This window comes from Pestalotiopsis fici (genome assembly GCF_000516985.1).
Source record: "Pestalotiopsis fici W106-1 unplaced genomic scaffold PFICI_Scf_3, whole genome shotgun sequence".
Classification (NCBI taxonomy): Eukaryota; Fungi; Ascomycota; class Sordariomycetes; order Amphisphaeriales; family Sporocadaceae; genus Pestalotiopsis; species Pestalotiopsis fici.
Genome location: NW_006917093.1, coordinates 2,052,432 through 2,070,835, shown reverse-complemented (window position 1 = coordinate 2,070,835; position 18,404 = coordinate 2,052,432). Strand labels below are relative to the sequence as shown.

Here is an 18,404-nt window from a genome sequence, read left to right as displayed (position 1 = left end):
ATGTATCTGCTCATATGATGCTATAGAGACTCGATTTACTCCAAATGGATCACTGGTGCCCACTGACCGCGCATAAACCATGTCAAGAATAGCAATGTTGTCGTTGATGGATATGAACTGTAGAGTAATCATACGCATATACGTAGATGGGTTGTCTTGCTTAGATCACCACTACTGTACAGAGTAGAGCCACCTGGCACGTGTAACGCATGCAGACGTAGGAGGACTCGAGCTACCTTTCTGCGTTGGGTGCTGGTTTCCGATTTGCAGAAGAGAATAATCGCATTAATAAAAGTACCTGCGACAATCCTGACGCTCACTATTACTACCCCAACGCTTCATATATCTAGACCTATTCCGGAACACGATCCGCCAAGTTTATCTGGGGTATTTCCAGTCAATTGGCAATACGACTCAACATCGCCAGCCTGTGGTCAATGATCATCGGAGGAAAAACAAAGGCGGAAAACTTGCAAGTACATGGTTTAAATGGAATCCGCCGCGGCGCTCAGAGTTTATAGTGGGTTTTAGGTACATTCATTCCAGTAGGTGTATAATATTTTTCTTCGTTGCGTCAGTGTACCTAGGTAGGTATGCTATTTTCTAATTCGTACGATGACGCTACGACAACGAAGCTTGTGCATAAATATAGCACCTATTGTGTGTTATGTGCGCTTTGGCAAATGAAGATGCACAAGAAGTGGCGTTCTTCAATTAGTAATACCAATATTGATCAGGCGTGCCCAGGTGGTGAGCATAAGAAGGAACTTGGAAAAGTGAACCTCATGAGTGTAAGGATTCCCGTACCCAGAAACGTGACGGACATAGAAAGTGACATCACTACTTTCTGTTTATGTCTCGCTTCTTACATAGTACACTTTTGCAGCCCTCAGGTCATAGCTGAGGTCCAGGTTCTCGCTACCGGAATCCCGGCGAGCAACAGCACTGGGGAATTCAGGCGGCGGGGAAACTAGCAACCCTGTAAGAGTTCACACGTGCAGCAATTGGTAGCCAGGATAGGCCAATGGCAGGCGCGATTTATATGTATGTTGAAATAATTCCGCACGCTTTGCAGGTCCGATCAGTCAATCAATCGTATCGCCGAGCGAGAGGGACGATATATAGTAGAGGTGCCATCCGATCTTCAATGTCTGATTTCCCCAGCTCTTGTTGTGTTATCCAAGACAAAGGTGGGATTAGTTTTGCCTTGGCGACTTGGCAGCAGGGAGCTCCACAGCGACTATAAACGACAATGAAGTCCACCCATATCGCGACCGTGGGTCTGCTGGCCGCCGTAGCTGGGGCTAGTCCAGCATCTGCTATTGTCGGCTCATCGACTTCTGATGTATATCCTCCTGCAAGCAGTATGTTGAACTCTTACCTTTTCCGCTTATTGTTCAGATGGCGACAGTGCTTCGTATATAGCTTAGTGCCTAGTACTAACTGAAAGTACTCAGCTTCTGCTGACCCCAGCCTCTTCCCGCCCGAGTCGGTAGTGGGATTCCCTGGAGTCACCCAAACGGGTATTGAGCCAGCGGCGATTGCCACAGCCAAGGCTTATCCCTACAACTCGGGACCCGCCAATGCTTTCCCTCTCGTCTCGCCCGAGCCCCATGGTGAGGATCAATCATCGACCTTTGACATCAAGAAGTATTGGGGCAATCTGTCGCCATGGTATTCGCTGTCTTCTGCCGATTATGGTCTGCACGATGCCAGTCCGCAGCTCCCAGACGGGTGTGACATTGTGCAGGTGCATCTCTTGTATCGACATGGTGCGAGATACCCAACCAGCGGTGCCGCACCGGCAACATTTGCGCAAAAGCTGCACAATGCGACCAAGACTGGCTTCAACGTGACCGGCGACTTGGAATTCTTGTCAGATTGGACGTACAAGCTTGGTGCAGAGCTGTTGACGCCCTTTGGCCGAAGTCAGAACTTTATGCTCGGAGTGCAGTACCGTCAGCTCTACGGCGAACTCCTCAATAACTTTACCGAGACCAACACGATACCCGTGTTTCGCACCCAGTCGCAGGATCGCATGGTAAAGACTGCTGAGAACTTTGCTGCTGGATTCTTTGGAGTGCCCGAGTATCTGGATCAAGTCAACATTGAGATTCTCGTGGAAACTCCTGGCGTCAACAATTCAGGCGCGCCATATGAGATCTGCACCAACTCCAATGTTGGATCTAGAGGCGGTATCGGCTCGACCGTCGCAACGGCTTTTGCAAAGAATGCTTTCAATGCCACCTTGGCTCGTCTCAACTCGCAAGTGTCTGGCTTGAACTTCACTCCCACGGATGCTATTGCAATGCTGCAGCTCTGCTCATATGAAACGCATGCTTTGGGATACTCGGCATTTTGCGACCTGTTTACGCAGGAAGATTTCCTCAACTACGAATATTATTATGATCTGGTAAGAAAATTAATCCCAATCCGCGCGGTATGAAGTCTAACTGGTACAGTCATTTTACTACAATAACGGGCCCGGTTCTCCCGTCTCGGCAGCTCAGGGGAAAGGTTATCTCCAAGAATTCGTCGGCCGCTTCACTCACAGTTTTCCCGATGCTGCCTCAGCACTGAATGAGACATTTGACAATAGCTCGACCTACTTCCCGCTGAACCAATCGATATACGCCGATGCGACGCACGAGGTGGTTGTTCTCGACACTCTGGTGGCGTTCAACCTGACGTCTCTTTTCAAGGGTCCACCACTGGCACTGACTGGCAATGAGAAGCAGAACAGCTTCGTCGCCAGTAAGATCGTGCCATTTGCAACACACTTTACCACACAAGTGCTCGAGTGTCCAGCGTACAGCCCAACCAGGCAAATCAGGTTCCTTGTGTAAGCCAACAGATCCTCCGTGCGCATGATCATTTATACTTTGAACCGTTTAACTGATGGCGAAAATAGAAATGATGCTGTTGTCCCCATCGCTGATTCCTACGATAGCTGCGATGTAGACCCAAATGGATTGTGCTCATTTGACACTGTCGTGTCTGCTCTTCAGAAGCGTGTTGATGAGATTGACTTTGACTACGATTGCTTTGGCAACTACACAGCGACAGCTGGCAACGACTATAACGGCAGGGCTCCCCGATAGAAAAGATTGAACAAGAAATATCAGGGTCTTTTGCTACTCACTTGGTATTATAATCAATAATCCCTCGTCCCTTCCTCTTGCTCCCAAGAATGCATGATGGGATATCGATCACATGACTACTTCCAATCTATCAATCGTGCACTGGTCAATTGAATAATAGCAATCAGCTTAATGGCTTTCCAAACCCTTCGTGATGTAGTCTAGTATAGATGAGAGCGCATGTTTGTGCATGAACAACGGTCACTCGTGTCTGACTTCTGCTTTTCAGGCTTCGTCAGGGTAAGAGTATGAACAAAATTGGAGACGGGTGACAGATTATTCCCAACTTCAATCCCGGCGATTTGAGTTGTGAGCCGTTGGGCAAAAGTTGCATCGCCTCAACTCCTTTTCTGCAGAATGGCCCGGGTGCTGCGTTAAGGTTATACTTTTGGTAAGAAGAAACGGGTTGACCAACCTATCGTCGTCGGTACAGACAAAAAACGAATGCGCCGTTCTTAGCCGAGAACGGTTTTATAAGACAATTACGGGGATGCCAAGACACACGCGGCTGAAACGCTTTACGAAAAAGGGTTCAGCTACAATCAACATGGCTCATTCCTCGCGGGAAGAAACTTTATAATTTTTCCCCTGCATTTGATTTCAAGCGGATGCGCATCTGGCAAGTCTGGGCTGCAAGGAACAAAGCAACCTTCCTGCCTAGTCGCTTCTGTTGACATGGCTTCAGTGTTTGCACCCTGCTAGATGCGTCATTATTTTTAGCATTGCTACAACATCGGCAATTCAGATGGACCTCAGTTCCTGCACGCCTTTTCGGTGAAAATGTTCTCAACAAAAGTCATTTCCAGGGGCTTGATGTGGCTGCAGATGTCGCCAACTTTTGTTGCAATTCTACAGTGTTCCGTGGTGTTCAGAACCAGGAGGCAATTTTCCACTCGCCCGGTCTGTGTATTGGTCGATCCGGAACGGGATGAAAGAGGATCGCCCGTTGTATTGGCGGGCGAGACGGGCCAGTCGGCTCAGGTCCTATCCAAGGTTGAAAGCCATCCTCCCAGGCGTGACACTAGAAAATATGACTAGAGGTATAAAATCATTCATGGTGCCACCCAAGACCGGGAAAATATATGTGCTCTTTGTTCAGTGATCCATTGTCATTCGTTCATTCGTTCTTTTTATTCAAGCCACCAGAACATACTGTCCTTTGCTTGCATTCGTCGAGAAATCTGCCACCAGTGACCCCTCCCCTACCCAGTCGCCCAAGGAAAAAGAAGAAGAAAGAAAATCCGAAAAAGTCAAAATGTACACCAAGCAGACTCTCGCTGTCGCCACCTTTGCCGCCGCGGCATCGGCAAACTTCATGCCCATTGCCCGCCGGGACTTTGTCGAGGCCCGCGTGACCGACTCTGGCAACGATGCCTGCGTGACGGCCCTCGGCCAGATCCTGCCCATCTACACCGAGATCCCCTACCCGCCCAAGGAGCTCCTGACCGTCGCGGTCCCCAACGACCCCTGCGAGACCCCAGACATTACCGGCTCCCTGGCCGCCGAGTACACGGCCTACACCTCCAAGGTCCTGGGCTGGTACAGCCAGCACAGCGCCGAGCTCCTCAGCGCCCTGACTGGATGCAGCGAGCTTGCTGGCTACGCTACTGACGTCCCCGTCTGCTCTACTGCCGCTGTTGTTGCCCCTTACCCTACCTCGACTGAGAGCGCTCCTGAGGAGACTGGCTATGCCTCATCTGGCTCTGGCTCCTCTGGCTCTTCTGGCTCTAGCTCTGGCGAGTCTTCTGGATCTTCGGGTTCTTCCGGTTCCTCAGGCTCGGAGTCTGGAGATGATTCTTCATCTGGCTCGGACGAGTCCTCCGGATCTGGTTCTGATGAGTCTTCCGGATCTGGCTCGGATGAGTCTTCTGGATCTGGGTCTGACGAGTCCTCCGGTTCGAGCTCTGGCTCTGATGAATCTTCCGGTTCAACCTCTGGATCGGGATCTGACGAGTCTTCCTCAGGATCCGATGAGTCCTCGGGATCTACGTCTGGATCTGGATCTGATGAGTCGTCTGGCTCTGGTGCCGACTCATCCGACTCTGGTGCTGATGCCGGTGCTGGTGCCGGTGCCGAGGAGACCCCCTCCGCCGCAGCAGGTGCCGAGCCCACCGTCACTGGCTTCGACTACAGCAGCAGCACCGCGACCGACAGTGCCAAGCCCACCTACGCCACTGCCGCTGCAGCTCGCGAGACTGGCTTTGCCGCCGGTATCATTGCCGCTGCCGGTTTGGCCGTCGCTGTCGCCGTACTGTGATCTTTGCCATCACATACGCACACAAGTCACCTTCCCATCCTTTTTGTACACTCTACTGTCACCATAATCAAGAGGAGAAGAAAAGTCGAGGTCGACAGACAAGCTTATCGGTGCTCAGAAAACCCCAAAACACAATTAGCCTGACGAATTCTGGGGATGTTGAAGACGCAGAGCTGTGATAATAGAAAAATCTGGCGCACTCTGGATATAGAAAAACCTTAATTACAACGTCAATACATGATTTCTATTCGCATCATGATCGCGTCTACCTCTTGAGTTTGTTATGACCAAACGGCATCACATTTGCCTCGGATATACGGGCTGGGCCAAAGTAGATAGTGTGTTTTCGGATTTAAAACTTTGCAACACTTGCATAAAAAGTATAATCAGACTTGTTTATGTCAATGGTGGTCTACGTGTTATCAATTTCTGTTTGCATACTGCTCAAATTCTACCTACCAGAATGCATTATTCAGAGTACAACGGGTGCTTACCTGGTAATTATAGCTAATAGCATATGCCGCTCAATGACAAGGAACATAATTCTGGCACAGATTTGTATCGTGCAACGACGCGAGGGAACACTAAATAAAGCAAGACCCACAAGAGTGACTAACTCCCTTATTTCCTATATTATTTAGAGTCGCATAATATTTCTTTTGATCCGTGTTGAATGGCACCAACACCGACGAAATCATAATATCTTACACATAATGCCAATAAATCCACACAGCACACTGGGGATCATCTCCGAAACCACAGTCCCGGCATCCACGGCGACCCCGGCTCCGGAGGACTTGCGGTCCACCCCGAAGCCGAAGTCGGACATTGGCATTCATATGGCACCTCCCACGGCCGCCAACGACACGGCCCTGGTGGAGCGGCTGCGCGACATTGTCAATCTCGTCTACGGCGAGACGGAGGGCGACATTTTTGTCGAGGGATACCAGCGCGTCAGCACCGAGGAGATGGTGGACGTTATGCGTGCCGGACAGCTCGCTGTTGCCCATCTCAAGACCCCGACATCTGCGCCCTCGGACTTGTCGTCTTCATCTCCATCGTCGCCGGAAGCGACCAGTGCAATCGGCTGCATGAGGATCCAGACCCTGCCCAACAGGACGGGCGAGCTCGGCATGTTTGCCATTGATCCGCTGTACCGCGGCAGTGGCCTGGGCCGGGACATGGTCGCCTTTGCCGAGTCACACTGCCGCTCCTCTCTGGGATCGGAAGTGATGCGTCTGGAGCTTCTCGTGCCCAAGAGCAACGTTGAACATGTCTTCAAGAAGAGGTTGCAGGCGTGGTACGAGCGCATGGGATACGTCGTGGTCAAGCTCGGTGTCTTTCAGGACGACTACCCGCAACTTGCGCCTTTGCTCCGGGGCACCTGCGAGTATCGTGTGTTTGAAAAGAACCTTGTATGAAAAGACTTGGGTTAAAAGGAAGGAGTTCCCAATCCGCAATGTTTGAGATTCAGGGTCTCGCTTAGTCTCTGAGCATCTCGACGGGGATTTTACAAAGGTGGATTTGGTGGTTAGAGGCCTGCACCTGTTGATAGACCATACTGCCGCGCTCACGATTGTCTGGAAGTTGTCATATCCCTTCACCAGTTTATCAGAAAATGTACCGAGGCGTTATCGAGTAAACCAAAGCAAACTTCGCTTATAAGTTAAACATTCTTCACTTCTTTCTTCGAAGAAGAAAATCAAGAAGAATCATTAAAATGCCAAGATAAACAATACTACAACACAATCCTTGCGCTAGCCAGCACTTGTGCATACTGCTGATTGGCGGCAAGTTTGACAAGCGGCGACCACTAAAACCCATTTCTTTCTTTCAGCCGCAATCATTCGTTGTGTTCTAAGTTAGCTTGGACAGAGTGTCTAAGTATATCAAGATGATGCGAGTAGAAATTGTCATGTATGCTCGCGCATTTCTACTAGTTGTATAGATTTTCTTTTAATTCTGTCAACTCGTTGCTGAAAAAAAATCAATTGCAACATGCCGCCTCTACGTTAGCTCGTACTATCCGTAGGCTCCGGCCATAAAGACGCCGCTTCATCGGCCCCACGATCACGACAAAATCGGTGCGCCTGCGAAAGGTGGATCATATTATACTAATCACCTAGTACTACATATATTGTATCCTGGCGCGCAATTAGTTACCTAGGTGTTGATCATCTACCCATCTACGTCAGCGGTCAGATTGGAGAGATTTGTGCATTAACCAGTCTACGGAGTAAGCCGCAGCACAAAAGGAATGGGAATTTGCCCAGATAATCCGCTTCTGTCTTGGCATGATAACAATGGCAATGATCATCCCCACAAGAAACGCCGAGACACTGGAGATGAAAACTGGACCTGTCCAAGGCAGCCGACAAACCGACGCTCCAGCTCTTTGTTTGCCAGGGGAATTTGATGGGACCTGCAATTCCTGCCAAGACATTGTTCCTTGTTGGATGCGACACGGTAATCCAAAGAAGCAATGTTGGCACATTGATTAGCAGGGGGGTCGCGCCGCTGAGCAGCTGCTCCTTCTGATAACAAAAATGTCCCGTCCGATAATGTAGTCACTATTGCGCCGTACCGTGTTCTTGCCAGTCTCTCTGCAGCCGTTCTGTCTGTCTGAGTAAACGCGTGTTCTTTCAGAAATTGCCCATTCCTCTATCTTCGGGCAGTCCTAGGACGCCAATCCAGAGAGATGAGGCTCATTCAGAACAGGTATCTTGTGTTTGGTGCCGTCGCTCTGTTCGTTTTTCTTCTAGTCTCAACATTAGAGCCCCGACGACGTTCCTACTCCTGTAAGACCCTATTATCGTGCCTATGGAGTCCGCAACATCGGTATGCCCAGCCAACCACACCAGCCGAGCCAGTGCTATACTATCGTAGCCGGGTTCTCAGCGATGGAGTCGAATACTTTGAGCGCAAGATGGCCGACATTGAGCCTGAAATCCTAATCTTGGTCCTCAACAAGGATCGATCTTCCTGGAGCCACGATTTTCGCTCGACGGATCGATCTATTTATGACTTTTTGGATCTCTTGGTCTCGACGGGGCTGGATTTCACCAATGTCACTCTGGGCTTCATGACAACGTCGCAAGACGAGTTTGCCGAGATGAAAATGGCATCGTCTGAGCTCCCATTTGCCCGAACAGTACTCTTCTACCAGCAAGACGACGGGCCCAAGTTTTCCTATCAAGAAAGGCACAATCCCGTCGTGCAACGCGAGCGCCGGGCCTGGATCGCCGCATTGAGGAATTATCTCACACTGCGCACTCTGGAAGACGAAAAGCACATTTTTTGGGTGGATGCAGACGTGGTCGAGTTCTCAAACGGAATCCTACAGACAATGCTGTCGCACACAACTGCGCGCGACGATGTTGGTGTCCTGACCACTCGGTGTCAGCAGCACTTGATTGAGAGCTACGACAAGAATGCCTGGGTGATTGACAGGGACAAGGCGCAACTGCTGGGTCCAGTGGACGACGAGGCAAGGCAGGACGCCCTGCGAGAACTTGTTGGATCAAGACGCTACGCCGACGAGATCATCAAGGGCACGGGCGATAACGATTTGATACCTCTGGACAGCACCGGAGGAACGCTGCTGTATATTCGCTCGGACCTGGTCAGAAAAGGGCTCATCTTTCCCACCTATAATGTTGTCGGGTCCACCTGGAGTCAAGATGGCTGGATCGGCATCGAGACCGAGGGCTTATGCTACGCTGCATCGCACATGAAGGGGGGCGGTTGCTTCGTCCTTGGGGGAGATCATCACATTCGGCATGCCGATTGGGGCTAAATTGAGCGGCGTGGAAGAAACTCGGCTCTAACGTTACTGGTTCGGATACAATTCTACACCTTATGAGACCCGTACGACACCAAAGAACACAAATTGTATGCCCTCGTATTGAATGTGGTCTTGTATGACCTTGTCAAGCAGATGATATATCGCTGAGTCGACCCGTATCTGAAAATTTGGACGTGGGGGGATGGGATCGGGCTCGTGGCCGAGGCCGAAGCCGAAGCCGCACACGGTTCCTCCAACTCGTGGTACACCACGGTATCTCGAGATGGCGCAATATGAAGCGCGGCTCCAATGACTCGGAGATATCTTCATTCCAATGCATACGAGTATAAAGAATCGACTCCTTGAATCCCTCTTATTGAGACGTCGCTGAGCATACTACTCGAGCTCACCACTGTTGCCACCTTCACAACACTCAAGAGATTCGAAATTTGCCGGATCATGGGTATCAAGCAAGACATGATCGACTCCATTGAGTCTCAAAGAGATGACGGAATTCGTATGCTTCAAGCACTCGTGAGAGCAGCTTCACCGAATCCGCCAGGAGAAACTACTGCAGCAGCCGCTGTGTTGGCAAACTATTTAACAAGCAAGGGTATTCATCACAAGCTGATCTCTCCCAAGCAGGGTCAGCCAAATATTGTGAGCGAGTTCGAAGGCGGAAGCGGTCCGGGTCCGCGTGTCGTATTGAATGGGCATATGGATGTCTTTCCCGTCGACCTCAGCGCTGGAGGTTGGCAGAGGGACCCGTGGTCTGGCGATATTGCGGACGGGCGCATTCATGGCCGGGGCGTTGTCGACATGAAGAGCGGCACCGCTTCTATGGTGATAGCTTATCAGCACCTCTATGAACAAAGAAAGCATCTCAAAGGCACTGTGGCTTTGTGCATGGTTTCGGACGAGGAGACTGGTGGCGCATGGGGAACTAGATACCTCCTCCAGGAAGACAAGGCGAGATGGGGTGGCGATGTAATGCTCACAGCCGAGCCCACGGGCAGGACGATCCGATTCTCCGAAAAGGGGACACTGAGATTGACTGCCACCGTCAGGACCAAGGGAGGCCACGGCGCCTATCCAAATCTCAGGTCAGTACGGACATTAATCTCGAATTTCATCTTGTCTGACCTTGGCATACAGCAAGGGGGCTATTCGTACTGCTGCAAGCTTTCTAAGCGAAGTGACAGAAGCCGTAACATCCATGGAAGTCGACACTCTGCCCGACATTGCACGCCATTTGACTGACCCAGAGGTCTTGAAAGCTGTCGACCGGGCCATGGGAGAAGGCACATCTACCATAATCGCACGTCCAACTGTGAATGTTGGTACCATCAGGGGCGGCGTCAAGGTTAATGTGATTCCAGAACTTTGCACATTCGAGCTGGATATCCGGCTACCTATTGGGCTTACCGCCGAAGAAGTTTTGGAGCTCATCCATGCCCTTGCCCAGAACCACACCAAGGCCACGATAGAAATCGAGAAACAGGATGCGGCAAGCAATCCAAGCAGCTATTCGACGATAAGCCATCCAATAATTGGACACCTTGCCCATAATGCAAAGCAAGTTATCCCCGACTATCCTGCAACTCTAATTCCGTCAATGGGTGCCACCGACTGCAAGCATTATCGCTATGCTGGCATCCCTGCCTATGCCTACGGGTGTAGTCCATTTAGCAGTAAGTCTTCTGCACAAGTCTTTCTCTTTGGTTCTTCCTAACCCAGACTGTGCAATTACTAGTGGCTGCAGTCAACGAGTCCGCCTCAATCAGCGAGTTTGTCCAGGTCACAAAGGTTCTGGCCGGGGCTGTATGTGATTTCCTAGCATGACAATACGTAGGAGGGTCTGCTCATATCCTTGTTTCATACTTTCCTTTCAGCTTTCTTGCTCTATAAACAATTCTATAGTTGTGTTTGACAAAGTCTTTATCCTAGCGCTCGAGCAATCGCTTTGTCTTGGAAAACACTGTACATTGTTGTTGTATTGATACAATACATTATCCTGCAGGTTATGAAAGCTTCTCTCATATTTCGCACATCTCGGTAGAATCCTATTTAAGACCCTGAAGTTCCAATAATTCTGTGTGAGAGAGAGAAAAGAGTGATACAAGCAAGAAACCAAAGAATCAACCAAAGCAAGAATATTTCACCCTTTTTATCGATTTCATCTTTACAAACTCCGACTTACTTCACCATGGCACACCAACAAGACCGCTGTCTGAGTGGAACGCACACCTCAGCAGCTGTGTCGCGCTTGGAATATCTGAAAGGATTGAGCAAGAGATTCTCCAGTCCCACACCCGAGTTGATCGAAGATGTACGGTTGAATCCATACCTCCGCGAGTACAACCCGGATGTGGCTTGGGAATTTCTTTCAAGGGCACCTGTTGTGGTACAGTGGCGGTGGAGAATGGTCTTCCTAGACCCGAATGATCCAGTTTGCGATCGATGCGCAATCTTCCTACGCCGCGGCCGCGTTGGTAGGTCGGCTGACTGGCCTGACTTTTGCAGAGGCTCATCCGGCCAGGGGACGTGCGACACAGCCGGCGATGGGGAATGCGGCGAGTGTGATGGGCGTAATTGTACGACCCTTGCATTGCCGGCCAACAACTGGGCTGTCCGTGAGTACGTCCGCGGACGTTCCTGGCACTGGTATGAGGGCGTTGGGAAAGTGGCCTGTGACGAATGCCGTCAGCATGGGGAAGTTGAAACCAATTGTGAGGTGTGGCAAGATGATGGCTGTTCAAACTGCAAGAAGAACGGCCGCAAGTGCCGCGTCCGAGGTCTCCCTCACGGGAGTTGCCAGGAACGCTTAAATCGCCGTAGCGGCCACGAGAACCTGATCTCCGAGCCCTTTGTTGACCCCCACGATGTTGGAACCGATCTAGTGCACCTATATGCTGTTTCCAGTGGCGGCGCAGAGGCGCCCGGCGAACCGCCATTGGAGCGTCTCACAGAAGCGACGCGGGACCCGAAGCTCCCAGCTCCCACGGGCGCCCGGTACTTTGCCAGCTTGGCCCAGGCTCAAGAAGCGCTCCTCAAGGGTGGCGCCGTTCGGACCACGAAGGGGGATGACGCCCCTCCCCCCACCAAAAGGGCAGATGCCGCGTTGCGATGCGAACGATGCAAACGCCTGGGGGTCGAGTGCAAGAAAGGCAGTCGGGCCAAAAGTTGTGCCAAGTGCAACAGCGCCGGTGTCAGATGCCGGTTCGACCCAACTGCTCACTTGAAGGCCCCCCAGGTCACGCATGTCATGAAGGCTGAGTGGGATTTGGACGTGAGGGCACCTAATGGTCGATGGCTTCGTGAGGACGAAATAAAGGAGCGCAGTAAGTCCGCAGAAGAGAAGGCAAAGGAGCAAGAGGAGCTCAAACGACTGGAGGCTGAGAAAGCTGCTGCTGAAAAGGCTGCTGCTGAAAAGGCTGCTGCTGAAAAGGCTGCTGCTGAAAAGACTGCTGCTGAAAAGGCTGCTGCTGAAAAGGCTGCTGCTGAAAAGGCTGCTGCTGAAAAGGCAGCAGCAAAGAAGGCGGAAGCGATGGACCAGAGTGAACACGAGGACTCGGATGTGGAAATGACGGACGTGTGGGAGGATACAGACGAGACAGACGAGACAGAACGCGAGTGGTTCGACGAGCTAGAATGGTTCTCCGACATGCACTGGCGGGCGGAGGAAGAAATCAGCGCACGAATCAAAAAATGGAAAGGACACAACCAGTCGTTGATCAAGAAGCTGCACAGAGACGTCGCTAATTTTGATCGATATTTCGAGAAGAATGAAATGCTCAAAATCCGCTTCCACAAGTTCCTAGCCGCGCGATGGGAGGACCCGAGTCGAGACGGCCTAGATATCGACTTGAGACCGGCAAGCTCGTCATATGGAAAATTTAGGGACGAGATCCGAGACCTGTACTCTATCAAGGCAGATCCCGAGCTCGGTCAGTGTATCGACCTTCTCAGGCATGTCGCAGCCGTGTGTGAGTATATGCAGTGGCTTCAAGAAGAGAAGAGACGATCCGAGGAAGAGAACGAGGGAGAGGGAGAGCAGCGGCAGGATGAGGAGGAGGAGGAGGATGATGATGATGATGAGGAGGAGGAGGAGGACCCTCGGCTTGAACACCTGAAGGGAACGCTTGAATACTTCATGTTGAAGCGAAGACACTTTAGGATTGCTGCAGGTATCACAACTCGGTCTAAGGTTTGCAGGGCCTTTTTACAAGAGACCAAGTGGGACTATGAGTACTCCCTTTGGTTTTTTGAAACGCCAGTGTGCCTAATTGAGATGGACGACACCCTGAGACGATGGATTTTTGGGCTCCAGGCCTATATGGAGCACGTGAAAGCAGAAGAACATATTTACTACAGGCAATGGTGGGGCGAAGCTGTGAGCGTTGTCACGATTCAGATGTTCGTGCAGCATAAGTTCGCGGAAGACGACAAGGCACGGACACGCATAGAGGCAAAGGCGCTTAAGGTAATTTCGACGTTGGAGGAGACGATGAAGAAGATGGACCCCCAAAATCCAGAGCCTGTGACACCAGCGGAGATCGAGTCATGGGGAAAGGCGCAGGCAGAGTTGGATAAGCTGAACGCAAAGCTGGAAGAAATGGCAAAGATGGCCCCGTGGAGGGTGATGTGGGAGGAAGCCAATGCAGAATGGAAGGTTCAAATGGAAAACATGAAGCTTGATAAGTGGATGAAAAAATTGGTCAAGGAGTTGGTTAAGCAAGGGGCTATAGAGAAATACTTCTAGGAGCTTCAAGGGCCACTCAGGGTAACTATTCGTGTTGCGAGTCACTTGGATATAGCTTTTCATAATAAATAATATAGCAGAATCTAGTGAAACGTGACATAGAGTCTTCTTATCTTGCTTCTTAACACCGCCTTTGTGTGTCAGGCACCGTAATATCTTCTTGGAAAATTCATAACTGTAAGATCCCCTCATACCGGGAAAACAATGGAAGATTGAAAATAAAAAGAGAGAAGGAAAAAAAGACAATTCCAGCTACCCTGTCATCCAAGGCCAGAGGCCTTGACAGGGAGAATAAGTCAACATGACTTATCAGTATTGATTACCGAGGCATGAGGGAACCAACTCCATCTTGGGACGATCAAGGGACACAGGTAGAAATGCCGTTGCAAAGTCATTATAGACCGGGGGGAGGGGGGAAGAATCACGATATCTGAGCAAGTTTAGCGAGCCGATATAATCTACATAGGAGCTCACTAGCGAAGTTTGAGAAAACACAGGCGTCATCTGTGCCGGATAGCATCCTCTGTCACTATAACTGAAACGTTGGCGAGGACGCGGCTTACGCAGAAAAGCCTTGCTCCCAATCCAGGGACTATTTTGCAACTCTCTTGTCCTGCAGTGGCCGGCCGAACCCTTGCCTTGCCATGTGGGAGTGGGGCGATCTGGGCGGGAAGCTGGGAATTGTTGTGCGTGTCTTTTGTGCCCCCAAAAGTGCGCCGAGAGATTGATGATGCAAGACAAAAGGGACTGCAAGAAGGGAGAAGCTGCATGACAAGAGGGCTTCCTTTGGGGGATCGATCCCGGCCTCGGCACGTGGAAATCCAATCAGGCTGTGATGGGCTTCAATCACGTCAGTCTGCAATCCTCATGGATGATCCGAATCCCAAAAGCTGTCTTGAGGTGGTCTCTGGTTGATGCGTCAACACTTTTGGTGTTGTTTGTGTCGACAATGTCCGGGTCAAAGATACCAACATGTATGTAGGCGACATGTTTGGTCAAGGTTCACTATAGAGACTGGCTTGGAGCTGCGCGATCCTGGGGGTATTTGGAAAGAAAGTGGTAGTTATCTCCAGGCGAGCGGGCGTGATATTCCAGGTCCGTGGAATGCAAGCGAGGTCGCGCCGACCCGGTGCGATCGCCTTTTATTGCCGGGTATGGCCCATATACTTGAAATTTGCGAATTTGTCATTCTGCCTGCCCAAAAAACGGGCAAACGAAGAGGATGAATCCCTCTGTTACGTGGCTGAACCATTGTAAAGGCTGTTGATGCGCGTGATGGCCCTTCAAATTGCGGATAGTGGGTATGCAACGAGAGGGAAGCTTCTTGTCTTTCCCATCGAAGGACGATAGGCGTCATGTCGTATGATTGGAACCGGGAAAGGGTCCATCGTGGAGGCGAGCCTTTTAACTACTCTGTACTAGCATGGCAGCGCTGCAGGCACTGCATACATACACAATTCCTACTCCAAAGAAGATGGAGCAAGGGTCGTTGAATCGCCGACTAGAATTTAGAAAAAGGATGTGACGGAATGTCAAAAGACCCAATAGACGAGACGCGCAAAGAGCGGTTCACAAAGTGTGAAAAGCATTGGTGATTGGGCCGGGTCTTGCCAGAGACAGAAGAGAGCATCCTTGCCCCCATCCGCATTGGCCCATGGTTCGTTCCCTCTGGTTCGGGGATTGCTGCTATATCAGTAATAAAGTCTGGGTTGGATTTGGAGATGGCCGAATTTGTCAAGCAAGGGTTTGAGATGGAGGCGTTCATGTCTGTCAGAGGAGATGTGCAGCGAGCCAGTGGGCGGCCCGTTTTAGCCAGATCCTACAACTTTTGTTATACAAGCATTGATCTCACACATGCCCCCAGGCAAGAGGGGATATCCCATCGGATTGAGAGCCGTCGGCTACGTAGGTAGTAATATATCAAAAAGCGAGTAGCTCGTACGTAGTAGTGGTGGTGGTGGTGGTGGTGGTAGTGTCGGTCGTAGTAGCAGTCTTTTTGTATATTCGCGTAGCCGAATCGTCTACGATAGGCCTAGAGCCTAAAATCCAGGGGTCGTCGATGCGATCAGTTGATGATTGGTGCAGTCAACCGCTGCGTTGGAATTGGAGGAAATACATTCAAATACCTATAATAACTCCACATGAGAGATGCGATGCACTGCAGTACCAATAGCCAATGTCTACCTCAAAGTAATAAGCAAGTAAACAAGTAAATCCATTTCTTCCCGTCCCTACCTATTAGGTTATTAGGTAGGTAGGTATGTAGCCAGCCAACGGTGCGGGTATCATCAGTTCAACATTTGATGCTACGGCAAAAGACAGGCGAAGGAATGTCTGGCGCGCACGAGCCTCCTCCCACTCACTCCTCCTTTTTGTGCACTTTTCTGGGGACTTTTTATCCTCGCTCTCGGGAAAATCCTCCTTTGGAGATCTTCTTCTTCTTTTGTTGTTGCCTTTTTGCAAGTGGATTGGGGGTACGTCAACGCCCGAGTCCATCACATTGGACATGTGCCCATAATAGCTGACGGTCCTGGCGAAGCTGGTGGCTCTCGGTCAGATCTTGACTCGGTTGTAGTCAAAAGACTCGTTGACAATTTGGTGTGTGCTCCAATTAACTGCCCGGGTTGGATTGGATGAAGACTGAAGATCCCATTGTAACTCGGCCCAGTTCAAATAAACACGGCCAGGATCTTAGGGGATCCCCACCAACCATCTTGAACATGCAAGCAAAGAAATAATCAGGATTCAAAGACCCGTGCGTTCGGTCAACGCTGGGCTTTTGGAGAACAAAAGCGGCAGAGATCCAACAAACGTGGGTGCGTAGTGTACTGTGCGAGGAAGAAAATTACCCAGATGCCGAATACTAGATACTAGTATTTTCATCATCATCAAAAATCAGGTGACGACCCTGGAATTTGTAGATTGGTTAACAAAACATGATGTGAGCGTGTGTTGCCTAGTTGGTGAATAGGAGTATCAGCGATAACAGCTGCGTGTGCTTGGTATCTATCTACTCTGTACCTACCAACCTACCACTGTTGACCTTGGTAAACATTTGGGACCAAACACCAAGAACAAAGACAAAGGGGTGGATTTTCAAGCTAGGAAAAAAAAAAAGAGAAAAACAAAGCGTGCACGGAGGCTTGCCATCAACAAAAACGACCACTTTCTTTCGCCTCCTTTGTGATTAGACTGTCAGTAGGTACCTAGTAGAGAATGACATGGTCGAAAGGGTCCCGCCTCCCATTCTATTCAAGTCCCATCATCCATCCGCTACGTAGTATGGGATACAGTCGTCGGCTACGAGTACCGACATTAGTACTACTAATAATACTACTATGTCGATGGATAACAACAACAGAGAGCACTGAGAGAGTGAGAGAGAGAGAGTGAGAAGGAAAAGAGGGAAAAATCTAAGATCAAGAAATCTATTTGATGAGAGCCTCTACAATAATTTGCCCCGACCCTTTCCGACCCCGACATTTCCACCATGCCCAATCTCGCATCTTTCTAGATGGCTTCCATTCGACGGGATCATCATCACAGAACGGCAGGGCTAACGCCAGGTGCTAATCTGCAAACATGTAGCCCGGGTGGGTTGCTATATTGGCGCCCCCACAAAAGCATTCCCTAGTAGCTCTGGTCGCCCCCTAGAAGGTAACGTCAACTGGGTAAGATAGAGCGCCAAGAGGGGCCCCTCCTTTGGTACTGTTCAAGGTTGTGTAGCAATCCTGGGCAGGCCTGCTAATAGTGCATTCAGTGGTTGTGCGCTATGAAATGGTAGGTGGTGTCAATGTGAAATGTACTGTACAGTGCCGTGCTGCTACTGTGTAGTGTACAGAAAGGGCCCCCCTAGCACTTGCAGCAACAGCAACCCACCAAAAGAAGAACATTCAGGCCCCGCTAGCAGAGAAAGCAATGGGGAGAAGGGAGAGAGAGAGAGCTCGTTTGTGGCAAGCAGCCATTCGGGATCAAGAATTTGGACAGGAAAACAAAAAAAAATTTAAAGACAGCCCAGTGCTTTTTTTCTGGTCCGTGGTACGGAATACAAATGGCTCTAAATTTTTTCTTCTCCCTTCCCTGTCTTGGCTTGTATTCTTGACTGTGAAGGGGCCCCCCCAAAAGATGCTAGGTACGGTTACTGTTCTTAATTAACCCTGCTCCACATACTGTACAGTACCTACCTCTCATCAACTGCCATCGAAAAAAACCCCCCCGCCACTTGGAATCACCCCCGGCTCTCTCTGGGCCTCGCTCAGTTTCCACGAACCCAACCCAACCTCTTTTTGTGACAGCTTGGATCTCTCTCTTCGTTCTCCAGCGACTGGCAACCATTCTTCCACTCACAATCTTTCTCTGGATTCCTTTTCCATTCGTCTTGTCTACTTGACATCCACGGCTCCCACTAACGACTGCCCGTTGCCTCGCGCCGTTTCCCTCTAGATCGGATTTCCATCACTT

The 18,404-nt window shown here is 50.3% G+C and overlaps 6 protein-coding genes across 6 annotated transcripts; all 6 read left to right on the top strand.

Annotated features, from left to right (window-relative positions):
• Positions 1 to 1,252: 1,252 nt before the first annotated feature.
• PFICI_04763 (uncharacterized protein) lies at positions 1,253 to 3,101 on the top strand (the record flags this gene model as incomplete). Its single annotated transcript, XM_007833344.1, has 4 exons — positions 1,253 to 1,364; positions 1,458 to 2,413; positions 2,463 to 2,842; positions 2,912 to 3,101. 4 exons carry the CDS (start codon positions 1,253 to 1,255, stop codon positions 3,099 to 3,101), a joined length of 1,638 nt encoding a protein of 545 aa, XP_007831535.1.
• Positions 3,102 to 4,395: 1,294 nt separating this feature from the next.
• On the top strand, positions 4,396 to 5,397 carry PFICI_04762 (uncharacterized protein; the record flags this gene model as incomplete). The annotated part of the gene is made up of 1 exon (XM_007833343.1): positions 4,396 to 5,397. One exon carries the CDS (start codon positions 4,396 to 4,398, stop codon positions 5,395 to 5,397), a length of 1,002 nt encoding a protein of 333 aa, XP_007831534.1.
• A 713-nt stretch (positions 5,398 to 6,110) lies between these two features.
• PFICI_04761 (uncharacterized protein) lies at positions 6,111 to 6,818 on the top strand (the record flags this gene model as incomplete). Its single annotated transcript, XM_007833342.1, has 1 exon — positions 6,111 to 6,818. The coding sequence occupies one exon, from the start codon at positions 6,111 to 6,113 to the stop codon at positions 6,816 to 6,818; it is 708 nt and encodes a 235-aa protein (XP_007831533.1).
• Positions 6,819 to 8,323: 1,505 nt separating this feature from the next.
• PFICI_04760 (uncharacterized protein) lies at positions 8,324 to 9,193 on the top strand (the record flags this gene model as incomplete). The annotated part of the gene is made up of 1 exon (XM_007833341.1): positions 8,324 to 9,193. One exon carries the CDS (start codon positions 8,324 to 8,326, stop codon positions 9,191 to 9,193), a length of 870 nt encoding a protein of 289 aa, XP_007831532.1.
• A 447-nt stretch (positions 9,194 to 9,640) lies between these two features.
• PFICI_04759 (uncharacterized protein) lies at positions 9,641 to 11,023 on the top strand (the record flags this gene model as incomplete). The annotated part of the gene is made up of 3 exons (XM_007833340.1): positions 9,641 to 10,284; positions 10,337 to 10,872; positions 10,935 to 11,023. The coding sequence occupies 3 exons, from the start codon at positions 9,641 to 9,643 to the stop codon at positions 11,021 to 11,023; spliced, it is 1,269 nt and encodes a 422-aa protein (XP_007831531.1).
• A 364-nt stretch (positions 11,024 to 11,387) lies between these two features.
• Positions 11,388 to 13,943, top strand: PFICI_04758 (uncharacterized protein; the record flags this gene model as incomplete). The annotated part of the gene is made up of 1 exon (XM_007833339.1): positions 11,388 to 13,943. One exon carries the CDS (start codon positions 11,388 to 11,390, stop codon positions 13,941 to 13,943), a length of 2,556 nt encoding a protein of 851 aa, XP_007831530.1.
• Positions 13,944 to 18,404: the final 4,461 nt, after the last annotated feature.